Below are 21650 nucleotides of genomic sequence, written 5' to 3'. Positions count from 1 at the left end.
AGGTAATTTTTTAATTAATTATTTATATTTCAATTTATATTAATTAGATTAATTATATTATATTTTTATTAAGAAAATAATAGAATTAAATTATTTTCTTTCCGATTGCTTTGGAAGCTTAGGGTTGTTCTACTTTTCATCTCTCCATTTCGTCGTTGCTGTTCGACTCCTTGCTTCGCGTGAGGTGGAGTTTTGCTTGAGTCGCTTCTTCGGCTCCTTCTTCGCTACTGTTCGACTTCGCTGCAACGTTTTGCTTATTTGGCCCCTTTGACGACGTTCCCTTCCCATCGGATCGAAAGTCACGACATTTCGACAACGTTCTTCCTGTTGGATCTGAAGTAACGACGGGAGCTCGCTCGCTGTGAAGGTAACTATCTTTCTCCCTTGCGCGCGCTTCTTGGGCCAAATCCCGTCAATCCGCCGAACTCCAGGATCTAGTAAATCCGGGATTTATGGCTAAAGGAGGGAAACGGAGGATTTATTATGCCGTGAGATTCACCGGCTGCTCAAATCCCGTTTGTCAGGTTTTAGTATAAATCCTGTTGCCAAACAGCCCTTAGGGGCTGTTTGGAAACAAGTGGGATTTAACTTTAGTGGGATTTAGTAAATCCTGTAAATCCAGATTTAGTAAATCCGAATTGGGTTAAATCCTGAAAACTGCTTGGTATGCAATATGTTAAATCCTGTTAAATCCTGAGAAACTGTTTGGTAACATATTTCCGGATTTATGGCAGTTAGGGATTTAAAATTTAAACATATATTTATGAGATAAATATCATTGCATAACATCATTAAACAAACTTGAGTTCTCACAAAATGATCGAAATTTCAATAAAGATCAAATTACAAAGCAATATTGCCCAAAATGACAAATTAAGCATTTAATTAGAGAATGCATTTAATATGTAAATGTCTTCATAGCTAATTCTCGGGAGCCAAATTTTTTCACGATGATCGATTTCTTTGACTTGCAATCTGAAATAAAGAAATGAATGAATTAGTACAAAAGTTAATGTAGTTAGTGAAACATTACAGAAATTAAAATTCTTACCCGAGCATTCCATAAGTCAATGGTGATATTGTGCCTAATAGCTTCACCTTGAATTCTTTCTCCTATTGTCGCGTGTAAGTTGGGATCGTCCTCTGGCATATCAACTTCCACAGTTTCAGCATCATGTTGCATTTCTGTTTGTGACATATTGAAGTATAGATCATGTCCATGGTATCGACCAATGAAGTTATGCATAACCGCACAAGCAATGACAATATATGCTTGAACACTAATAGGGAACTGTCGCATGTGCGTCAGAACCTGAAACTGTTCCTTCCAAATCCCAAAAGTTCGTTCTACCACATTGCGTAGCTGTGCATGACAGTGATTGAATAACTCTTGCTCGGCAGCATATCGCCTTGTCGTTCTTTCACGATAATCTGCTAAATGATATCGATATCCGCGAAATGGGGCAATTAGTCTATCAGTATTTGCATAACCAGAATCAACCAAAAAATATTTGTTGCGGGGTACTTCAAACTGCCCTTGTTCTACTGCCCATCTAAGCACACGCATGTCAGCAGCAGATCCCTCCCACCCAGAAGCTACATATACGAACTGTCGATCAAACGACACCGTAGCCATTACATTCTGTGATGTAAATCCCTTTCGATTACAATATCGATTTTGTAAATTAGTACTTATGACAGCTGGAATATGTGTACCGTCTATCGCTCCCACTGCATTTTTGAAGAATGGGTGAAATTGTTCATTTGCACGTACGAATGGATGACAATCAACATCAGCTGAAGGTAAACTTATAAATTCATCCAACAAAGACACAATTGCCTTCAGAACCTGATTGAAGTACCTGCTAACTGTTTCTAATGAATGTTGAAAAAATTCGCATAATTGTCGGTAGCTGTGTGCATGGGCAACACCACGTAAGAAAATGCCAATTTGTTCCGCCGCTAGCATATTCTTTGTGTCAGATAGGTGACCACGGCTAACAAGCAAGTCTCTTAAGCTTATGAAAGCATCTGGTGGTAATCTGAAGCACTGGTAAGCTCGCCTGGATGACCAGATAGGACGTCAAGAACATATTGATGGCCGGTATATGATCTATCAAACATACGCCGTCGCACTTGAGTTTCATCATCAGTGTTCTCAACTTCTTCTATAATAGCTGGGAAAAGCTCTGCAATGGCATTAGTCACCTGTATATGCAAATCAATACTCTCGCAAAGTCTGTTTTGAATTTCACGGTCCAGGTTGTTAGCCATTGTATAGATTCACTGTATAGAGTAACATAGTGCGGCATATGAGATAGTGTTCAGTTCGGATAGGGAAGAAAATCTGGACAAAACCAATATGGGGTAGTATTTAATACAGAAGATAGAGTACAACAATGCAAACTGAAAAGATACTATTTAATAGAAGATGGCATCCAACAGATTTCATATTATATTGATTTTCTCAAATAAACCAAACCTCATTAATGAAAACTGAAATTGACAGCTAACATATTTCTGGAATAAAAACTAAATTGATTAAGCAGCACAACAATTCCAAAAACATGTTTTTGATTAAAAGCTAGACAATCAAGAAATGTAGAAATCAAACTACTAACACAGTAAAATAAAACAAAGTTGGGAATGGAATCATAGCCATATTCTGGAACCATTATACCGTAGGTGGTTTTCAATCATATATTCAATCCACTTATGCAACACTTCACCTTCCCATGTCATTAATATGGTTTTGTTATCTTTATTCTCTTTTAACACATCTTGTAGAAGTAACAACGCATGTGTCGTTAAGTTCTCCACCGAACATAGTTTCTGTAAACATTCGGCCATACTGTTGGGGTCATTCCTTTCAACGGTTTCTTTTAGTACAAAAGAATTTTTATTGGCCTCAACCAATAAATTGTTAAGGTTGTCTATTGGGCCTTTTCTCCTAGGTCGCCTTGTACCTTTTGCAGCACCATCACTATATCTTTTAGAACCTATTGTTTGACTATCAATAGGTTCTGAGTTTGGAGTTAAACCATCAGTTGCCTCAGGCATGTTGCTTGTTGGAGTTTCTCGCATTCAAAGGTTACACCATTAAGCAGTGAGGAAAGTCATCCTTCGAAGCTGGGTGCGGTTTCATCTTGTTCTAAATTTACTGTTGGAGATTTTGTCTATTGCTTCTAGCGGCAATTAACCCCACTGCAGATATTATCTTGCGGCAATGTTTTTCAAAGTATTGTATTGGTGGAATGGATTGCCGACGATATCGTGAAAGCTTTTGGTGTTACCTTTAGTACCAATAAAAAGAAAGTTAGAAATGAGTCATCCAATGTATGGTTAATCAAAGAGTAGAAATTGCATAATTACATATTTACCTGAACAATTTCCTCCAAAGCTCTTTCTGTAGCAATTGGTATGCTGTAAATTTCCCTTCATCCCGCCCCAACCACTTCGGAATTTGTTAGTTGATATAGTGTAGGAAATCAGGCTTTCATATTTTTTGAATCTAATAGACCGAAGAATCTGTGTAACTATGTACCCGAACGTCTATTCAAGACGGTTAACAGATTCAGGCCATGCTCCTTCCTTAAGTTACCATTGCATCATATATTTCCAGTGTACGAATTGTTCAATATAGGAACGCTCGGCTAGCACACAAACGTTGGGCTCTTTTCTTTCGGGGGGGGGGGCACCTAGCCAATCCTAGACGTGCTTTATAGGATTGCTGGAGATAGCTTCATCTACATGACGTTGGGAGCTAGAGCCAACCCTTTCCCTTTAAGAAACCTCTTCATTTCTATAAAAAATTAAGGCAACATGTGGTAAGATGATAATTCATTTGACCCCGCACTTTCAATGTAATTTTATAGAGTATATTCATGAGTAATACCCTTTCGTCCTTGAAAAACTCTCCAATCAAGACGGGAACCATAATTTTTGAGATACATGGCATTAGATGACTCGTTGTCGCTCACGGAATCATAAATATCTTTGTCAAATCCGGTGTAAACGGAATGCTTCATTCTGATTTTAATTTGCTTAACAACCGTACTACCAATCAATTATTTGTACAACAACAACATCAAGCCTTTATCCCACTACGTGGGGTCGGCTACATGAATCCTTTTTCTCCATTGTGTCCTATTAACCAATCAATTATTTGTAGCGTTAAAAAAATTGGACTTACAGATGTATGAACTACGGCAACTTCATTTAACTGAAACGAAATTTGCTTAACAAATTAATCTAGTATGGAAATAGTACAATACCAAAAGTTATGCAGATTTTTATACATCAGTGAGAAAATTTTAAAGAAAAAACACATGAAAAATTTTATTCTATCTACACATTGAAGGAAAAAAAAAATTTAAGCTCTCACCTAAATAAAAATCAGAGAAAGAAAAAATCGGAGAAAGGAAAAATCAGGGCAAAAAAAATAAACACCTAGTCAAGATGCTCTCACCTACCAAAAATCAGAGACAGGAAAAATCTGTTTAGCGCGTGTCTGAGGAAGCAGAGCAACAGTTCGGGGAAGAAGAAAATAAATGGGAGAGGTTTCAGTCGAAGCAACAGCCTGGGGAAGAAGAAGAAATATGGGAGAGGATGAGTCGGAGCAACGCTATGGGGAAGAAGAAGAAAAATCGGAGAGGTCGAGGCGACGGGGTAGAGCGATGGCTTCGTTCCTTTCGGCAAATAAGGGCAACGGTAGAGCTTGACGACACGGGCGCCGCGGGTAAGTTTTCCGCCTAACTTTAAATCCCGTTAAATCCACCGAACTGAGGGATTTAGTAAATCCGGGATTTAAGCCGTAAATCCGTAAATCCGGGATTTACCGAATCCCGGGATTTAACGCGCGCACAAAAATTGTTTGGCTGGATTTAGCTTAAATCCGACTTAAATCCCGCTGTAAATCCGATACCAAACAGCCCCTTAAAGTTGTTATTTCACAGACCCTTCTTACCTTTGAGATGCCCTCCTTAATTAGAATTGAGGATTTTAATTATATAATTGATTCTGCTGAAAGTTAAGCATAGATAACTATTATCATTACCTTTATTTGAACTACTTGGAGTAGTTTAAACTGAGTAGAGCTACAAAATAATTAGTAAAAAGATATTTTTTAGACCAGTGAGTTAATTACTGCCTCTTGAAACAGGAGATTTGTTTGTCTAGTGTTATTATTAAATTGAGATAGCTAGTGCCTGATGGCGTTTTAACTATTCGTATCATGACTTGGTCTTCAAACTTGTTCAGTTCGATTGTAATAATTCAAATTAAAAGAAGATAACAGAGAACCCCATAGAAGATTCTTGTGCTCCAAATCTCTTTGTTAAATTTTAAAGATGCCTAGGAGTCTTTGATCAGCAGACTGGTCTTGCCAAAACCTTCCCAACTCCCACTGTTTGAAGAATCTCTTAAGAAATCAAGAACATGCTCAAAGTTTTCCTTTCGCCGTTGCCAGAAAACCCTTTGGCACTTTAGCTTGTCTGAAACCTGCCGCTGTACCTTTTTGGATGATGACGACATGAGAGCCGTGGACCTTAGCACAATGGCTGAAACTAGGGGTGTAAACGAGTCGAGCCGAGCTCGAGTCACCTCTAGCTTGAGCTTGATTAATGAATTGAGTTCAAGCTCGAGCTCTATTCAACGAGTTCAAGCCCGCTCATGAGCTGGCTTATTTATTTATAAAGAGAGAAAATGATTATGATTTAAATAATTATTATAATAAAATGATAAATATAATGAGAAATTATTTTAAAAAAATAATAAACAATCACTTAATATAAAGAAATGAATATAATTTTCAAACATTTTTAACAATATTTTTTAAATGAGCCGACTTGCGAGCTAACGAGTATAGTCGAGGCTGGCTCAAGCTTGGCTAGTTAGCTCATCAAGCTCGGCTCACGAGCCATTTATTGAACCGAGCCCGAGCTGGCTTGACTCACTTACACTCCTAGTTGAAACTGATAATGGCTAGTGTCGATTGGATTTTATTCACTTTAGCATGACCAATTTTTAAGTTAGTTTAAGCTTGAGCGCGCAATCTCCGTTAATTAAGTGAACAATGACATGATAAGGCAACGATGTTGGAATTTGCATGCCACCATTAGAATCTTTGATCAAATGATGGAAAATATCTTAAATTTATGGCTATGTTGCAATCCTATGTTCTTTCAAAGTGTAGGGATTTCTTTTTTTAAGAATGACATGGGGTTTTTTCATTTTAATCTATCAAAAATGGACTCCATCTTTGAATAAATTTGTGTGACTTTTCCTCACCCCATACGGATCATTCCATAACCAATAACAAGCAATAGTTAGAGCATTACACCCACAATAATTTATTCATTCTAATGCCCTTTTGCATACTTATCTTTAGCTAGTTGCATTGCCATTTGAAATAGTTAGAGCATGAGCATGATTTGCATATTTATTCAACAATTATCACGCAACGGGTGTACGTCAACCGAGCCGGTAAGTTTCTATGTAAGTGAGTTGAATTTTGAGCTCATGCCTATAATCAAGTCGACTCAGTTTGACTCGACTTGAAAGCTTATCGTGCTACTCAATTTAAAAAAATAATATTTTAAACTTTCTTTTAATATTACATTATATTATATGAAAAAGGAAACAAATCCCAGCCAGCCCTAAGATCTTTTGCAATACTTGTGCGTGAGAAGGATTGGCGAAGGCTAGGGTGGCGAGAGCCTCTTCTTCATGTGTTTGGACTAGGACTGCGAGGTATCTCTCCTTCCCGTCTCCGACAATTCAGACGAATGCGACTCTGAGGCTCTTATTCTTGTTCGCTGGCTTACACTTGTAGGGTCTTGCTAGATTTCACATTTTGACAGTCAGTTTCTATGATAGGAGATAAGTTTGCACACTCCTTTTTTGGCATTTAATATGATTTTTGAACATTTTGAGGCAGAGAATCGTTTATAAGCAAAAGAAAACCAGTTTGTTCCATTTGAATAAGTACAGAAGGTACTCTCAAAAGAAAACCTGTTTATTTATTCATTTTTAGTGCCACTTGTGGTATTAAATATGCTTTACAAATATGTTTTTGCCCAATTCCTATTAATGTTAATTCAGGTTTTTTATTTTTCCTTCTTAATCCTTTCATATATGATCTCACTAATACAAAAATGTAGATCAGTTTGGTTAGGTTTTGTTCTGTTTAATTCAATTTTATATAGGTTTAATTATTCCATAGAAATGATTATTCCACTATTAATATATGTAAGAAGTAAATTCAATCAATATGAGTTTTCCACTATTAATAATATTAGTAAAACATCGAGTATCATGATATAATTTTGCGTGTTTTTTTGTTAGCGGTATTTGCAAGAAGTCTATTGTCCTCTCTAGTATTTGGATTTACTTGCATAATCTGATCATTGGTAAATATTGATTCTTCAATCCTTTAAATCGAGCTTTTGACATTTTTTTTGCATTTATGTCGTATTCCAGCTTAAATTTTGTTTTTGTATGTTGCTTCACCCATCTTCTCTTGAATTTTTGGACCTATGTTGTGCTAGAAATTATATTTGATCGAATAAATCATCTTCTCTTTGCTAGCTTTTAAGTCATATTTATAACAAAGTTTGTTTCTGTATCTCCATTTAGCTGCATATTCCTGATTTGTTTTTTGATGCTGGAGGTTTGTCCATTAGTCCAGCTTGAGCACTCTTTACCATCATCTGTTCTTTCTTCAAACTAGTTTGTTTTACACCCAAATAGGTAACCTCATTTATCTTACTTCTTGCTTTTGCTTATAATAATTTACTGCTATGCAAACAATTAATAGTAATTTGTTTCTAGTAATGTGTTTTTGTGATTACCTTCTAAGAAAATACTTTTAGAAGTTGAGGTTAATATTTTATTTTTCTTTTACTTATAATCTTTCTATAGAACGGCCAAATTGAGAGAATTAATGATCAACTTCAATCTTATGTTGGAAGTGAACAGTGAACAATGTTTTAAATGAAAATAATACATTCAATGATAATAATGGCTTTGATGATGAGAATGGAGGGGATAATGAAAATCAAGAAAATGATGTTGAAGAAGTTGATGAGGACAATGAGATTGAAAACATTATAGGTAATTTAACTTTTCTATTCAGACACATTGCGCAACAACGTCATAACATTAGCCACAAAAACTATCAGAGTATCAGTGACATGTATTCCACGACAACGTCATAACATTAGCCACAAAAATAATCCATTGTTTCCATTTAGAGAAATTGGGGAGCAAGAACACATATTTGGAGTTAAGCAAACGTGCAGAAAGCACAATAAATGGCCTGGAAAGCCTCCGCACATGTGCATTTTTAGTGCATGAAACTGCCTGAATTCCCTTAGGTAAGTTCTTCTTAGAGAGTTGGCATCATTGCATTATTTTCTAGAGGTGAACTGAACAAGGCCTTTGCCAACTTTCAGAATTTACTTCCTTGTCACACTTATGGTTTAGCTAACTACCTGAGATAACATTTTTATAAATTGGTGCTTATTTATAAGTTTCTTTTAGTTAACCAAACAAAAGACTCTTTGTCAATTATGGGGGCCTTCATGCCTTCATGTAAGGTATAGGCCCATACTTCCATTGTCTTTCTCAACAATATAGTTGATAGATTTGGGTTGTCTTCGACTTCACTTAAAATTTGACTTAGTAAGCACAAGCTATTTATCACAAAAAATGCATCAAAATGCAGTAGATCACATAAATGTGCATAAAACAAGAAATTGATCTCTGGGAAAAGCATTATAGTAATCTAATCCATAAAAAATCCAAGCCAACGGACCTTTGCAGTGAGCATGTGAGATTGGAAGATCTATTTAACTAAAGCTGAGTTTTTCTAGAGTAGGATTAGTTTCCCTTTTCTGTGATAGATTGGCACCCTCTATGTCGGGGAAGTCTCAGCGTAGTCCTCTTCTATGTAATTAGAAAACGGAAGGGATGGGAATCGCAGAGCCACGGTGATGTGGATCGTCACTTTCGTCGTATCTAAGCAGATCATCATAAATTGTATATTGTAGAAGAAACACTTATGATGGACGGAGAACTTACTATCGGAACTAAATCCTCATGAACTTCTTCACAAACCTCACCTCTGGTCCCTGTCAGTGCGATCTCCAGTCATGAACAAGGGGGATGTGGGACGAGGATTCTGGAAAGATGAGGATTTCGGATTTTAAATTTATTAATATTATTTGATATTAATCAAACAAAATGTCTATATAAAAAAATAAATTACTCTTTAGTAATTATTATTAATTAATTAAATGTTTATATTAATTTAAAGTTTAAACAAAATTTTATTCTTATTTAATGTAATTAAATAGAATCTATTGTGTTTTAAATAATTTTATAGATAACTAATTAATAATTAATTATGATATTAGTTATGCTAATTATAATTCAATTAACATGATTAGAATTGATAAGAATAACTAAATTTATTCATATTCAATCAAATAAATTATAGATTCATATTTTTTTTTTCTGAATTGGGTTAAATTTCAAAATATTCTCCCAATTATTGGTATATGGTAATTTTAGTCTTAGAATATAATGTTGCTCCAATTTAATACTTTAACTATACAGAATTGATCCAAAATGTTCCTTTTGGGACTAAATTTGGATCTATTATGTTAAGTCAAGGGACTTAACGAAAGCTATTTCTTTAAAATAGTTGGGGATCATTTTAGTCTTTCCCAAAGAGTCAGGGGATTATTTTGATCCTTATCTCAATTCTTATATAGAAATTGATTAAAACACAATTCCTACCTCAATCCATCCCTTTCTCTCCTGTTACCGGGTTGCTGCACCCTCTAGTTCGGCATCTTTTCTTATATCAGGCACATGGTTCTCTACTTGCACCTTTTCTTTCTCATTCTCTGCATCTTTTTGTTCTCTGTTACCTACAAAATTTTCAAGTTTTGCATTGTTTCGTGTCCAGTTTATTTTATCTGAAACCTTCATAATTCGTACTATGTGGCTTCAAATTCATTTCCCTGAAATAGTACCTCTACTTGAAGGGAGGCTTTTAATAAGATTAACATTTTGATCTAACCTTAATATCATACTAAATAAGTTTTACAAAAGTGCCTGAATATGTCAAATGGATATTCTACTATTGGGTGCTATTTTTATGTTCAAGAGTTGTTGCAAAGGGAGATGCCAAAAGTAATGTATACCTACATAAGGTGCATACAATTGTGAAGTCATAAAATATCCTGAAGACTCGATTTTCCAACATTCTAATTAAAAGATCTGTTCATCACTATCTTTCTACTTGTCGTTTAGTTTGTTCAATTGTATAAGATGAAGCATCTGTAGTTTCATTTTATTTTCTGCTCTTCAAGGGTATTCCTTCGAACTAAAAGAGAGTTGGAATCACTGATCTTGCTTTGGTTTTAGTTTCAGTTAGTTTTTTTTTTTACACAGCAGAAAGAAAAAAGAATCCGTTGCTTGTGTAGTTATTGAAACCATTTTATGGGGCCTCATCATATCTGTGGATGTGTGGTATGTAATAGTAAGGGATGAATATTATTATCCACGTATGCTGCTTTCTGCCTAACAGGAAGTTTTTCTCTGGGAGCGGTGGTTGTTGAATTATGGATGGAGGGCTACCCAACTTTAAAAGATGGAACATAATCTATCCTATCTACATCAATTCGAAGAAGACTATAGCTGAAGGACGGAGGATCAATGCTTCCAAGGCATGTGAAAATCCCACATGTATTGAGATCGGTGACTGTTGCAAACACCTCAAAATTCCCTGTGCTATTGAGGTACATCAACGTTCATCTTCTATTTATGTATTCTGGAACTTTCTTTTTTTTATCCTTCCTGTTTGAAATATGATTAAATTAGAATTTGACTTTTAACCAGACATAATGGCGAAAAAGGATTTATATAGTTGACCCCACATAGTGGAACTTTTATTTGGTCCGGTCACCTGACGTAGCTCTACGTTCGGACGCCAGTAAAATAGTGCCACGTGTTCTCACTATTTACTGTGCGGCCCGACAACCCCGACTCGGAACGGAGACGGGATTGCTATGTTCACGTGTTGCTAGGTATTGCTCGGTATTGGTCGATTTTGCTCGGCAATAACAAGAAATACCATTCTGTGAAGACCAATACCGAGCAATACCGAGTTTTTCTCGGTATTGGTCTTTACATAGTGATATTTTCATTATTGTCAAGCAATACCGAGCAATACCTAGAGCAATACCGAGCAATACGCGAACATAGCAATCCCGGGTCAAGTCGTCGGGCCGCGCGGTATTGAGTAAGACCGCGTGGCGACATGTTATTGGCGTCCGAACGTTGAGCTACATCAGGTCACCTGACCTAATAATTATTCCACATAGTGAGACATAAGCTTGATGTTGTTGTTGCCTGTTTGAAATATGATTGGTTTCATTTGCAGCTTGATAAAGCATACCCTCGAGATTTCATGCAGATAGGTCGAGTAAGGGTTTTACTGAAGAGGGAAGATGGGTCTCTCTACAACCCTGCAATTAGTTCAAGTAAGAGTTGGGAACCCTAATTTTATTCATGTTAGATGAAAATGCTCTTATTTTTGCTAATGGAAACGTTATGTTGAGATGCTTGTTTGAATGCAAATAGTTTAAGAATTAAAACTCAATTGCATTTGTCATGAGCAAGTTTGTCCATTGAAGAAATTATGTTTAACCTTAGGCAGGGCTACTAAGAGTTAGGATTTTGTAGTGCAACTAATATGATGTGTAGTATGATTTTTTGAGCATTCATTGTTCACAAGTTTTCAATTAATCCAAAGATTCATTTTCTTTAAATGGAAACACGCAGTAGTGGGCTTTAAGCCCAATTGATATTGAAATGATCTTAAAAAATTTAAAATTGCAATATTCGGAAAGCAAAAAAAAATCAAAAAATAGATGTCTCGTATGTAACTTTTTGGCCAAAATAAGGGTGTACTAAATTAGTAAATAATAAAATATATAGGCTAACAAACAAGTGTGAAATTATCAAAGTAGAGCAAAATTATGCCTCACATCATTACAAGTAGATGACTTCCCCCAAATTAGGTAATCAATTTGTATTGCATTTGAATGAATTACACATCCATTTACACTCACAAGATTGAAAACTAGAAGTGAAATTTTATTTAGGACTAAAAGCTGTGAATTACATGTCTCGTATCACTATTTATAGATTGCTTGTTGCTTAGGTTAAGGAGGTAAGGTTAGTATAAAATCTGTCTTAATTCAGTTTAAAACAATCCCAAGGTTAATTTTGAATTTCTCAAAAGATTTGAACTCAATCTTGTTCAAATTCAAGCCTAAAGCAATCCCTTGTTCACTCTTACTACAGTCCCATATGTTCACATGAATTCCCTCATATCAATTGGACACCGTACGAACTATATAGACCAATAACATCAAGCCTTTGTCCCACTACGTGGGATCATCTATATTAATCCTTCTTTCACTTGGATATATAATATTTTAAAGACTTCTCTCGAAACAGGTAGTATGCGCATGTAAAATATTATCAGCATTATCATCAACACAATCATCTTAATCCCAACCATTTGATTTGGGTTTCAAGAATATTTCCTTTTTTATGCTTTAATTCATTAGCTATTTTGTTTCCCTTTTGACGTGTAGAATTTTTCTTTTACAGAGAAGCAACTGATGCTTCAGGTGGCTGAGTTCGTGCCTCGACATCCTGGGAGAGTGAAGAAGCAGGAGCCTGCAAGTACAGCTTCTGCGTCTGGAACTTCAAAATCAGGAAAGGGTGGAAGAAAGAAGAAATGAACATTGAATGTTTGAAATCTAACATTGTCTTGGTGAATGCTAAATCATGTTTTTATGGGGCATCAAACCCTAAATTTTCTCATATTCCTTGCTTGCATGTTTCTCCCCCTTTGGGACTTCATAATCATAGCAAATAGATTACTTCTTTTAGAAATTGACCTAAATTTTCCTTACCAGACTGGCATAATATTTAAAACGTTGGGGCGAGGAGAGAGGAGCGCCAAATCTTTTAATAGGAAAAGCTGGAATTTGTGTGCTAGTCTTTTGGTCGAGTTGTCCTTAGCGTAACACAAATTTGAGTTACATTAAATATGCGGTTATAACTTTTTGGGGGAAGTAAAGAAAGCTTTGTTAGGTTTTGCATGAACTCTCCTTTCACCGCTAGCTGTTGACGCCAAGCTTTCCATTTTTTTTATTGGCTCTTCATATTCATTCTTCTTGGTTAGTTTTGTTGTTGTCACAGGCTATGGCCGGTTGACCTCATACCATTCTTGGTTAGTTTTATTGGCTCCTTCACCTTCTCATCATTCATCAACAACAACATCAAGCCTTTGTCCCACTACGTGCGGTCGGTTACATGAATCCTTTTTCGTCATTATTTCCTGTTAAAAGTCAATTTCTCATTTAAATCTAATAAAGAAATATTATTTCTATTATTTTCTAATCAAATTTTTTTTGGTCTACATCTTTCTTTCTTAGCGTAAGTCAAGTTTAATACTTCAACTTTCCTAACCGGTTCATTAGAAGGCCTCTGTTTAATGTGACCAAACGATTTAAGGCGACTCTCTCTAATCTTATCTTCCACTGGAGCTATTCCAACTTTTTCACTTATATGCTCATTTTGTATCATATCTCTAAAGGGTAAAGTCACTCATCTACCTAAACATCCTCATCACCTTCTCATCATTCGTTATCCCATCATCCGCAAAGATCAATGGCTTCTTCTTTGAATGATCTTTCCAGCTTCCAATCCCTCTTTTCCACTCCTGGTACCATCTTTCCTCAATGCATCCTCCCTATCGAGCTAAGAGTCTCTTCTTTTTTTCGCAACATTTCAGACAAGATCTCCTCTGCAAACGAAGCGCATAGTGACGCTCGTGATTGGGATCTCTCCTTAGTCGGATATGTTATGGAGAAGTGAAATTTTTCTATGGATCTCAGCTTGCTACTGCTAAATGGTTGTGGAATCTTCTCAAAGGTACCTTAGATTTACTCACTATATCTTCTTATGGATTTTCTTATTTCATTTCTCATGTTTAAAAAGATTAATACTTTGCGTGCTTTTAAATAATTTAAAGAGCCACATACATTTAAGGGTCTGTGGATCTCAGCTTGCTACAAGTTATCTTTTGAAGCTAGTCTCCCTTAAATAAAATTCATCTAGCTCTTGCCATAATCTCATAATTACTTCCATTAATGGTTATTCTTGTATGCCTCAATGGGCTTAAACCAGTTCACTCTCGAAAGGGAAAAGTAAGCCTGGGTTCATTTAGGGCTAGTTTTTTTGCTATTTTTTAAGATAACTTTAGAGTGTATAATATATAATTTCTTAATTTACAATTTTTTTGTAAAAAGTTATCCCAAATAAAGTTTAAATTTAGGCTTCATTTAAAATAATTTTTTCCCACTAATTTTTAGTTTTTACATGAATTTTGTGTGTTAAAAAGTAGGGGTGTCAAAGGTGTCTATATTTGACAATACCTGAAAATTCAACTCGAAAATTTTGGGTTTGGGTTGGCACGAATCTGGTTGGATTTGGGTTAGGGTTTTGATCCGTTTCAAAATTCAGGTCGGGTTTGGGTTGAATCGGAAACTTAGAAATGACCCGGCTGCTTGCTCTGCTTGCGTCGCATCGACGTGTATATCTGTGATGTCGTTGTTGTTGTCATGCCTCACCGCTGCAGTGCGTCGTCGATGCTGCGTCTCACCGCCTACTGTCGGTCGCCAGAGTTACGCGATTTCTGCAGCTGCCGAAATAGAAGCGGTTGGGTTCAGGTTCAAAAATCTAACTCGTTTGTAAAAACATGTAGAGTTCGAATAGTGCCGAGTTAGTTCCATGTTCGACTCGAACATGACCCGTGACCCGAAATTGACACCCCTATTAGAAAGTTATTTTAAAAAATAATGAGAAAACTATTCCAAATGAAACCTGAATGAAATGCTAATAGTTATGTGATTCTATTTCGAGTAGCATTACTCTAAAAAATTCTATAGGCTCTCTCTCGCCCTCTTCTCTTCAACAGTCTAAACCCATTTATTGATATAATTTAAATATCGAGTAAACTCTTTATTAATTCAATATTTACTCTTGTAATTATTATAACTTAAATTCTTTTTTAATTTAATTTTAATTGTTGATATAACTTCAAACATTATTTGTTTAATTTTAATAAATTTTATTAATTATCAATTTTTTTATAATTAATATTAGCCTCCAATCTTTAAAATTTCATGAAAATAATAATTTTGCCTTCCTTATATTATTGAATTTGTGTACTGTAGTCATCGATCTCACTCAAATATTCATATTAATCTCCATAATATTTATTTTAGGCTTAAATTTCTAATTTATTTGACGAGTAGCTTTACACTTTGTCCTGAGAGAAGCTACCTACGAACGAAGAAAAGTAGGCGGCGAGTTCATTCCCATTGGTCCCCACACGTGCTACTGCCTCATTGGTGTCTTTTACTCCGCCACCATCTTTGACCAGTTCCGGATTCTCCGCCGTCTCGTACCAAATTAACAGTACGGACTTTTAAAAAAATATAAATTTAGGCAAATTAAGTCAGACAAGATAATAGCTTAAGCTCCAAACCAACAGATCAAGACGAGTTATATACGGATATATCTTGCGAGGCAAATTTTTTGAATATTTACTTATTATGCAACCCGACTTGATAATAGATGAATGGATTAAGCTTAAGCTCATGTTCAATCCAAGATTATTTTCATTTGAATTCAATCAACTGGACTCTGACCCGTTTAATAAACGGATTAAAAAATACATATTTGAACCCTAGCCGCTAGCAACTCAAATGAATGGAATCAAATATGATAATCCATTTTTATTTTAAAAAAATTAATGATTTTTTATCAATAGTTTTTATATTAATAAATAAAAATAAGGCAATCATATCAATAAATAAAAAAATTTAAGAAAAAATAATTTAAATGTGTCATTTCGAGTTGAAAATTGGGATTAGCGAGTCAACTCGAATTTGACCCATTTAATAAAAGGGTAAAATTTTAAGTCCTAAACCCAACCCATTTAATAAAAGATTCAATTCGAACCTAAATTAATTTCTTAGGTCGGGTTGGGTCAAGTTGGTTGGTTTGATTTGTTTTTTTATTTTTATTTTTACTTCCTTAGTTTTGGCTACTAATAAACAAGTTTTGAGCTCGAATATTACATATGTGATGTATTTAAATTTACATTTATTTCACTCAAAAAATCTCAAAAAAATATTTTACTTTTTCACATCACTTCTAAATTTGATAGATTATTATTAATATTATTTCTTATTTTAATTTTATGATAAAAAATAAATTTTGTATTATGATAGTCCTATGAAAATAATTGAGTTTTTTGAACCAAAAAAATTCATTTTTTTTAAATTATTTCGTACAATAATTTTTTAATTATTTTTATAAATAGGATTTAGTGGTAATACACTAATACTAACATAATAATTCCGCAACAATAATAAACATTAGCCGAAGAACAATAAATATATGTCGGTTGAACCGGTCGGTCTGATTCGATTTTTAAAACCTGGCTTACCACTTTATTTCATTCTATTTACATATTTAATACCCTAAACTTTAATATTATATTCTTAATACTTATATAAAATTTTAATATCAAATTTAACAATCCTATATTTCATTCTTACGATCCATAATATCCTATAAATTTTAATATTTTATTTTATGTACTTATATTTATTATATAGATGATAGACATATAATATTAAAATTTTAGATATTAGATATATAAATAGTTTGAAATAAAGTGGTATATATACAAAACCTTTTTATTTTTGTGTGCGCTGCTCTCTCTCTTCCACTTCTTCTTTCACGGTCTGCGTTTGGGAAACGGGGTGGGGGAGGGCGCCGCTTCATTTGACGCGTCGTAGTGGTTGGTCATGTAATGAATGGTGACGTAAGCCCTACTCAAGTGTTGCAGAACAACTGAAGTACGGATTGGCATGCGTGCTTTGTAATTTGTGTATAAGATTTTCACGCTGAACTCTTTTTTGCGATTCATGTTGTGGAATTGTGATTTGGTTTAATTTTACGTGATGTAAAAATTATGCTATTAAATATTTATTTATTTATTTATTTTGGTTAACGATTATGGAAGGTCTCAAAATTTTTGATATTTTTCTCAAACGTAATGTTAATGTTCCCCTTAGTCCCCCAAAAAAAAATAAAAAATAATTATAAGAGAGGTTTATTTAAATAATTTGACCCTCTAAGCCTCTTACTTTGTCCTCTTTTGCCTTAACCACTGGTATCACATCACACTCACACAGCTCTCAAAAATTTCAAAAATATTCTTACAATTAAAATTTGTTCTAGGGGCAATTGATCAACTAATCAGGCAGGTCGAATCCCGCCAGGGAGCACTGCCCCTTGGACTCCTGACATATCTACAAAGCGTATATAACGATTAAGGATATGAACAAATAGGTACTCCACATCACAGAATAATTATTATTTGCTTACACTAGGCGTCGTCCGGAGGCGAATCAAAGTACTCCACATCACTTTTATCGTGTACCAGCTGACGTGGCGCGGTGGCGTGCTCTGATTCACCTTTGGACGATCTGGTGTCCGCACAGAATAATTTCTCCTTGTTTGAAGCTGTATTTTAGTTTTTTATTTTTTGGATTATAATTTTTTCATTATATGAATGAAGCTCGGTTATGCTCTGAATTTTCTCAAAAAAAACATTCAAGCATACTAATTTCTAAATATCTTAAAAAAGTGTAAGATATTCTGATTTAAAATATAAGATTTTTTTTTCTGTAGAATTTTGATTTCTAGACATAAATTTATTATTGATAATGACTCCAAATTAAGAGCTTTAAAAACGAGAAATAAATTATTTTAAGAAAGTTAAAAATAAAGTTCCACCTCAAGGTGAGATTGTAACCATAGAATTCATAAAATCATATGAATATTAAATATTTTGCTAAAAACAATTCAGTGGGAGTGTACGACGTTGGTGATAAAAAACTTAAGAATATCTCTCTAATTTCAAACATTATGATGTACAAAAGTATAAATTTAAATTTCATATATCGCTTACATTAATTTTATATTTTGCACTCCTTATTAATAAAATAAATAAAAAAATTATGCCAAAATATTCTTACTAAAGAATAATCAGCGACTTTCAAATTCTTGATTTATTTTAAAGTAAATATAATAATTAAATAAATTATAATATACACATCTTTAAAAAAAATAAAATTATAATATATAATACCAACTCACGAATCATAAAGCAAATCTAAACGCCTTGGCACATTTACATTATTAAATTGCTCGAACCGTGAAACGCGTGAGCATCGTTCACGTTCCCGCCCGGAATTCGAAAGAAAATTAAAAATAGCAAATAAAAAACGAAATTTCCGCCCGCATGCCCATTTAGCGCGGGCTCACGCATAAAAATCACACATCAATCTCCATAATCGCCGCCCCGCGAAAAACGCCGACACCTCTGCTGCTCCTCTTTTCCCCCGACCTTCCCTCATTCTCTCTCTTCTCTCTCTGTTTAATAAATTCAATTTTGTCGCTTCCTATTAAAATTTTGCTAATTTACAACGAAATTAATTTAATGTGTGTGATTTTATAAAGTGTCGGCTACATATTTTTTAAATTTAATTATAAGAAATAAATATAATTTACAGCCAGAAAATAAACTTTATTAAAGCATGCAAACTTTAATTAAGAAAAATCATTAAAGACAAATTATTTTTTTAATTTAATAATTTTAGTATAATCCAGCACATTTTACACAAAAAATACAGCAAAGCGGACACCCAACTAAATTTATGCATTGTATTCTTATTAAACTTGTACGTATAATTATTTAAATGCTGATAAATATAAAATTTAAATAGATATCTATAATATATTGTATTATTTTGTTAATATTTGAAATTAACAAATAGAAAAATTAATAATTAAAAATTCTATATATCTGAGTATCAATATCCGTTAAGTGACTCTTGTTGATAGTAGTTTTTATTTACCTACATAAAAATTAAAATAAATAGTAAATAAAATTTATATATTTAATATTATTAATTTTCTCTGAGTGCAAGTTCTCCAAATTAATAAAAAAAACTATTAACAATAAATTCTAGGAATGAATACTACTTGGCCCTTAAAATTAAAGAACATCTATTTTTTAATATAATTAAAATATAAAACAGTCATTTGATTTACTTTTTCAGTTTTTTTATTTAAGTATTTATTTTAATATTTATTCAAATCCAACAGCAGCCGTCGTTGTGGACCTGGACGGCAGCCGGAGCCTCGTCCACGTGTCGTGATCTCCGTAACGGATCTCGATGAACAAGTCGTCAACACGACTCACTACCATGTTCGGCGGCTTCCACCGAAACCCAACAAAACCATAATTTCTTTATATCTTATCGCGAGATGTTACTGTATCGCAAGAGAAATTGACAGCGAAACGTTAAGGAAATTTTATACGAAGTAAAATAACAGCTTCAATAAATGAAAAGGAGGATAACAACGCTGAGGTTGGGATCTATGGGAACAGATCTTTGAAGCTTTCCGCGAAAAAAAAGAGTTAAATTATTCACAATAACTTCGGTAATTCTTCTCTAAAACATTAAAGAAAACGAAGCACGCCTTTCTATTTTTTTTTTCAATTAAATAGAAGACAACATTAATTGATCATAGTTTAGAAGATGCTGGCGGTTGAATGCAAAGGGGAAATCATGTTTCCGCCGGGGGAGGAAGGTTCAGATCGATTTCAATTCCGAGGCCAATCCTCGCCGGCGGGGACGACAAAGGTTGAGCATCGACGACGGAGGAGGAATCCGAATCGCTCTGCACGCCGGAATGAGCTGGTGCGTGGAAATTCCGAGCCATCATCGGCGATTCAAGCGTCAGCAGGCCATGATGTTGCCCTCCGGCGACCGCCACTGTGGCGGCCAGGTTACCCATCATATTTGATCTGACAAACGGATCGAAGAAAAGGAACGGCGGGGCCAGCGCCGTAGCATTCGCCGGAAATCGCTGGAAGGGGAATCGCAGCCCGCCGCGGTTGATCTGATCAAGATCGAGATGAGGAAGCGGCGTTGCTAAAGGCGGCAAGGTAGATGCGGCATCCCGGCTTGACGATTCCACGGTGCTGCTCTGGCTGCTAGGGCTCAAATAAGGCTCTGCGCAGGGGAAATTGGTCTTTGCCTTTGATCCCCTAAACTCCCTGGCGGCCGCGTCATAAGCCCTAGCGGCCTCTTCCGCCGTATCGAACGTACCCAGCCACACCCTGCTCTTCTTCCCCGGATCCCTAATTTCCGCCGCGTACCTCCCCCACGGCCTCTTCCTCACCCCTCGAAAGTGGACCGCCTTCGCCACATCACCGCCGGCAATCCTTCCGCTGCCAGTCCCCTTCTCCCTGGGAGCCATCGAACGCCTTCTCAGTCCTCGAACAAATTCGAACAGAGGATGTGAGAGAATTAGACAGAAATCACTGAGGCAAAATGCCTTGGGAAGGAATGCGGGGCGTGTTAGTTATTTATAGCGAGCGAGAGATACAGATGGACGGCTGGATGTGTGCGAAGAAGGAGCGGCGGAGCGGAGAAATTGAAATATTCGGGGCAGTCAATGCGTGGTTTGACCGCCTGTAGCCGCCTCCTACGTTGGGATTCCGTGCCGTTATTGATCAATTGGCACCCATAACGTCACCCGCTTCAGCTGTGGCTGTGTGCGGTGGATAAATAAATGGGTCTATTTCATAAATTATTTAATGAATGAGACTGGAATTTTTATTTTTATTTTTATTTTATTTTTTTTCAAAAAAAAAAAGACGCAAGAGCCAGCCTAATTATATTAACTTGTTCGGTAAGAGTGGCGTGATGGAGCCGAAAAATAATTTTTGGTGTTATATGGTGAATGAAATATAATATATAAAATTAGATGAGTGCATTTTCATCTCCATTTTTTCCCGATGGGTTCAAATAATTAAATAAATTTTTGAATGGACATAATATACATTTTTAATTGATTTATCATATAGTATATATTTTTTAAAATAAATTCAATTATATTGAGATCTATATTGATGGAATTTTAATTTGAATATCTTGATCTAAAAATTTTACAAAGATAAAGAAAAAAATTATGCTAATATATCATGAAGTAATTTGTGTAATGGTGGGCTTGGCACTCTTGGATTTATGTCAAGATTAGTTCTATTTATGATACAGATGGAAGCATTAATATTAGTGTAAATGTGAAGAACTTTAAGACTATATCGATTGAAATTGTGTTGGGATAATTTTTAGTCTATATTTTTTTTTTAAGTATTTGAATATCTTTATATAGATTGTATTAGGATTATTACATGCTAAAAATTTACTGTAATAGAGTATTTAATATTTTTGTTTTCTAAAAATATTTATCATATATATACAGAAGTCTGTAAAGGGCATTAGAAATGTTTATGTGAAAAACTCAAAAAGAAGAAAAATCAGTCATGTGATGATTGCAACGATTGCTAATTGTGGTTGTCAGCGGTAATTGCAATATATGCAATAGAGTTTTTTAGCACTTTCAAT

General features: G+C 34.8%; 3 protein-coding genes across 6 annotated transcripts; 1 reads left to right on the top strand and 2 right to left on the bottom strand.

The window, feature by feature from the left end:
- The first annotated feature begins 104 nt into the window (after positions 1 to 104).
- LOC110096364 (signal recognition particle 19 kDa protein) lies at positions 105 to 12988 on the top strand. 4 transcript variants are annotated; one of them, XM_028697074.1, is made up of 6 exons: positions 105 to 367; positions 6637 to 6750; positions 6833 to 6859; positions 10598 to 10808; positions 11453 to 11552; positions 12691 to 12988. In XM_028697074.1, the coding sequence occupies exons 4-6, from the start codon at positions 10632 to 10634 to the stop codon at positions 12822 to 12824; spliced, it is 411 nt and encodes a 136-aa protein (XP_028552907.1). In that variant the 5' UTR covers positions 105 to 367; positions 6637 to 6750; positions 6833 to 6859; positions 10598 to 10631; the 3' UTR covers positions 12825 to 12988. The 4 variants fall into 4 exon arrangements, with proteins under 4 accessions (XP_028552907.1, XP_020677926.1, XP_028552906.1 ...); XM_020822267.2 differs by lacking the exons at positions 6637 to 6750; positions 6833 to 6859 and adding an exon at positions 7670 to 7749; XM_028697073.1 differs by lacking the exon at positions 6833 to 6859.
- LOC110096363 (putative nuclease HARBI1) lies at positions 374 to 3100 on the bottom strand. The gene is made up of 2 exons (XM_020822265.2): positions 1052 to 3100; positions 374 to 975 (listed from the first exon to the last, which is right to left on the bottom strand). The coding sequence occupies exons 1-2, from the start codon at positions 1967 to 1969 to the stop codon at positions 946 to 948; spliced, it is 948 nt and encodes a 315-aa protein (XP_020677924.2). The 5' UTR covers positions 1970 to 3100; the 3' UTR covers positions 374 to 945.
- Positions 12989 to 19563: 6575 nt separating the features above from the next.
- On the bottom strand, positions 19564 to 20591 carry LOC110096335 (ethylene-responsive transcription factor 4-like). The gene has a single exon (XM_020822222.2). The coding sequence runs from the start codon at positions 20497 to 20499 to the stop codon at positions 19804 to 19806; it is 696 nt and encodes a 231-aa protein (XP_020677881.1). The 5' UTR covers positions 20500 to 20591; the 3' UTR covers positions 19564 to 19803.
- Positions 20592 to 21650: the final 1059 nt, after the last annotated feature.

This window comes from Dendrobium catenatum, unplaced genomic scaffold, assembly GCF_001605985.2.
Source record: "Dendrobium catenatum unplaced genomic scaffold, ASM160598v2 fragScaff_scaffold_864, whole genome shotgun sequence".
NCBI classification, from domain to species: Eukaryota; Viridiplantae; Streptophyta; class Magnoliopsida; order Asparagales; family Orchidaceae; genus Dendrobium; species Dendrobium catenatum.
The sequence above is the reverse complement of the archived record's forward strand: the minus strand, read 5'-3'. Positions and strand labels throughout refer to the sequence as shown.

Excerpts from the sequence above, each read along its gene's own strand:
- LOC110096364 (XM_020822267.2), top strand. The coding sequence starts at position 10,632 with ATGGATGGAGGGCTACCCAACTTTAAAAGATGGAACATAATCTATCCT. Across the intron at positions 10,809-11,452 it reads AAATTCCCTGTGCTATTGAG|CTTGATAAAGCATACCCTCG; the intron begins GTACATCAACGT and ends TTTCATTTGCAG. Across the intron at positions 11,553-12,690 it reads CAACCCTGCAATTAGTTCAA|AGAAGCAACTGATGCTTCAG; the intron begins GTAAGAGTTGGG and ends TTTCTTTTACAG.
- LOC110096335 (XM_020822222.2), bottom strand. The coding sequence starts at position 20,499 with ATGGCTCCCAGGGAGAAGGGGACTGGCAGCGGAAGGATTGCCGGCGGT.
- LOC110096363 (XM_020822265.2), bottom strand. The coding sequence starts at position 1,969 with ATGCTAGCGGCGGAACAAATTGGCATTTTCTTACGTGGTGTTGCCCAT. Across the intron at positions 976-1,051 it reads TTGACTTATGGAATGCTCGG|ATTGCAAGTCAAAGAAATCG; the intron begins GTAAGAATTTTA and ends TCTTTATTTCAG.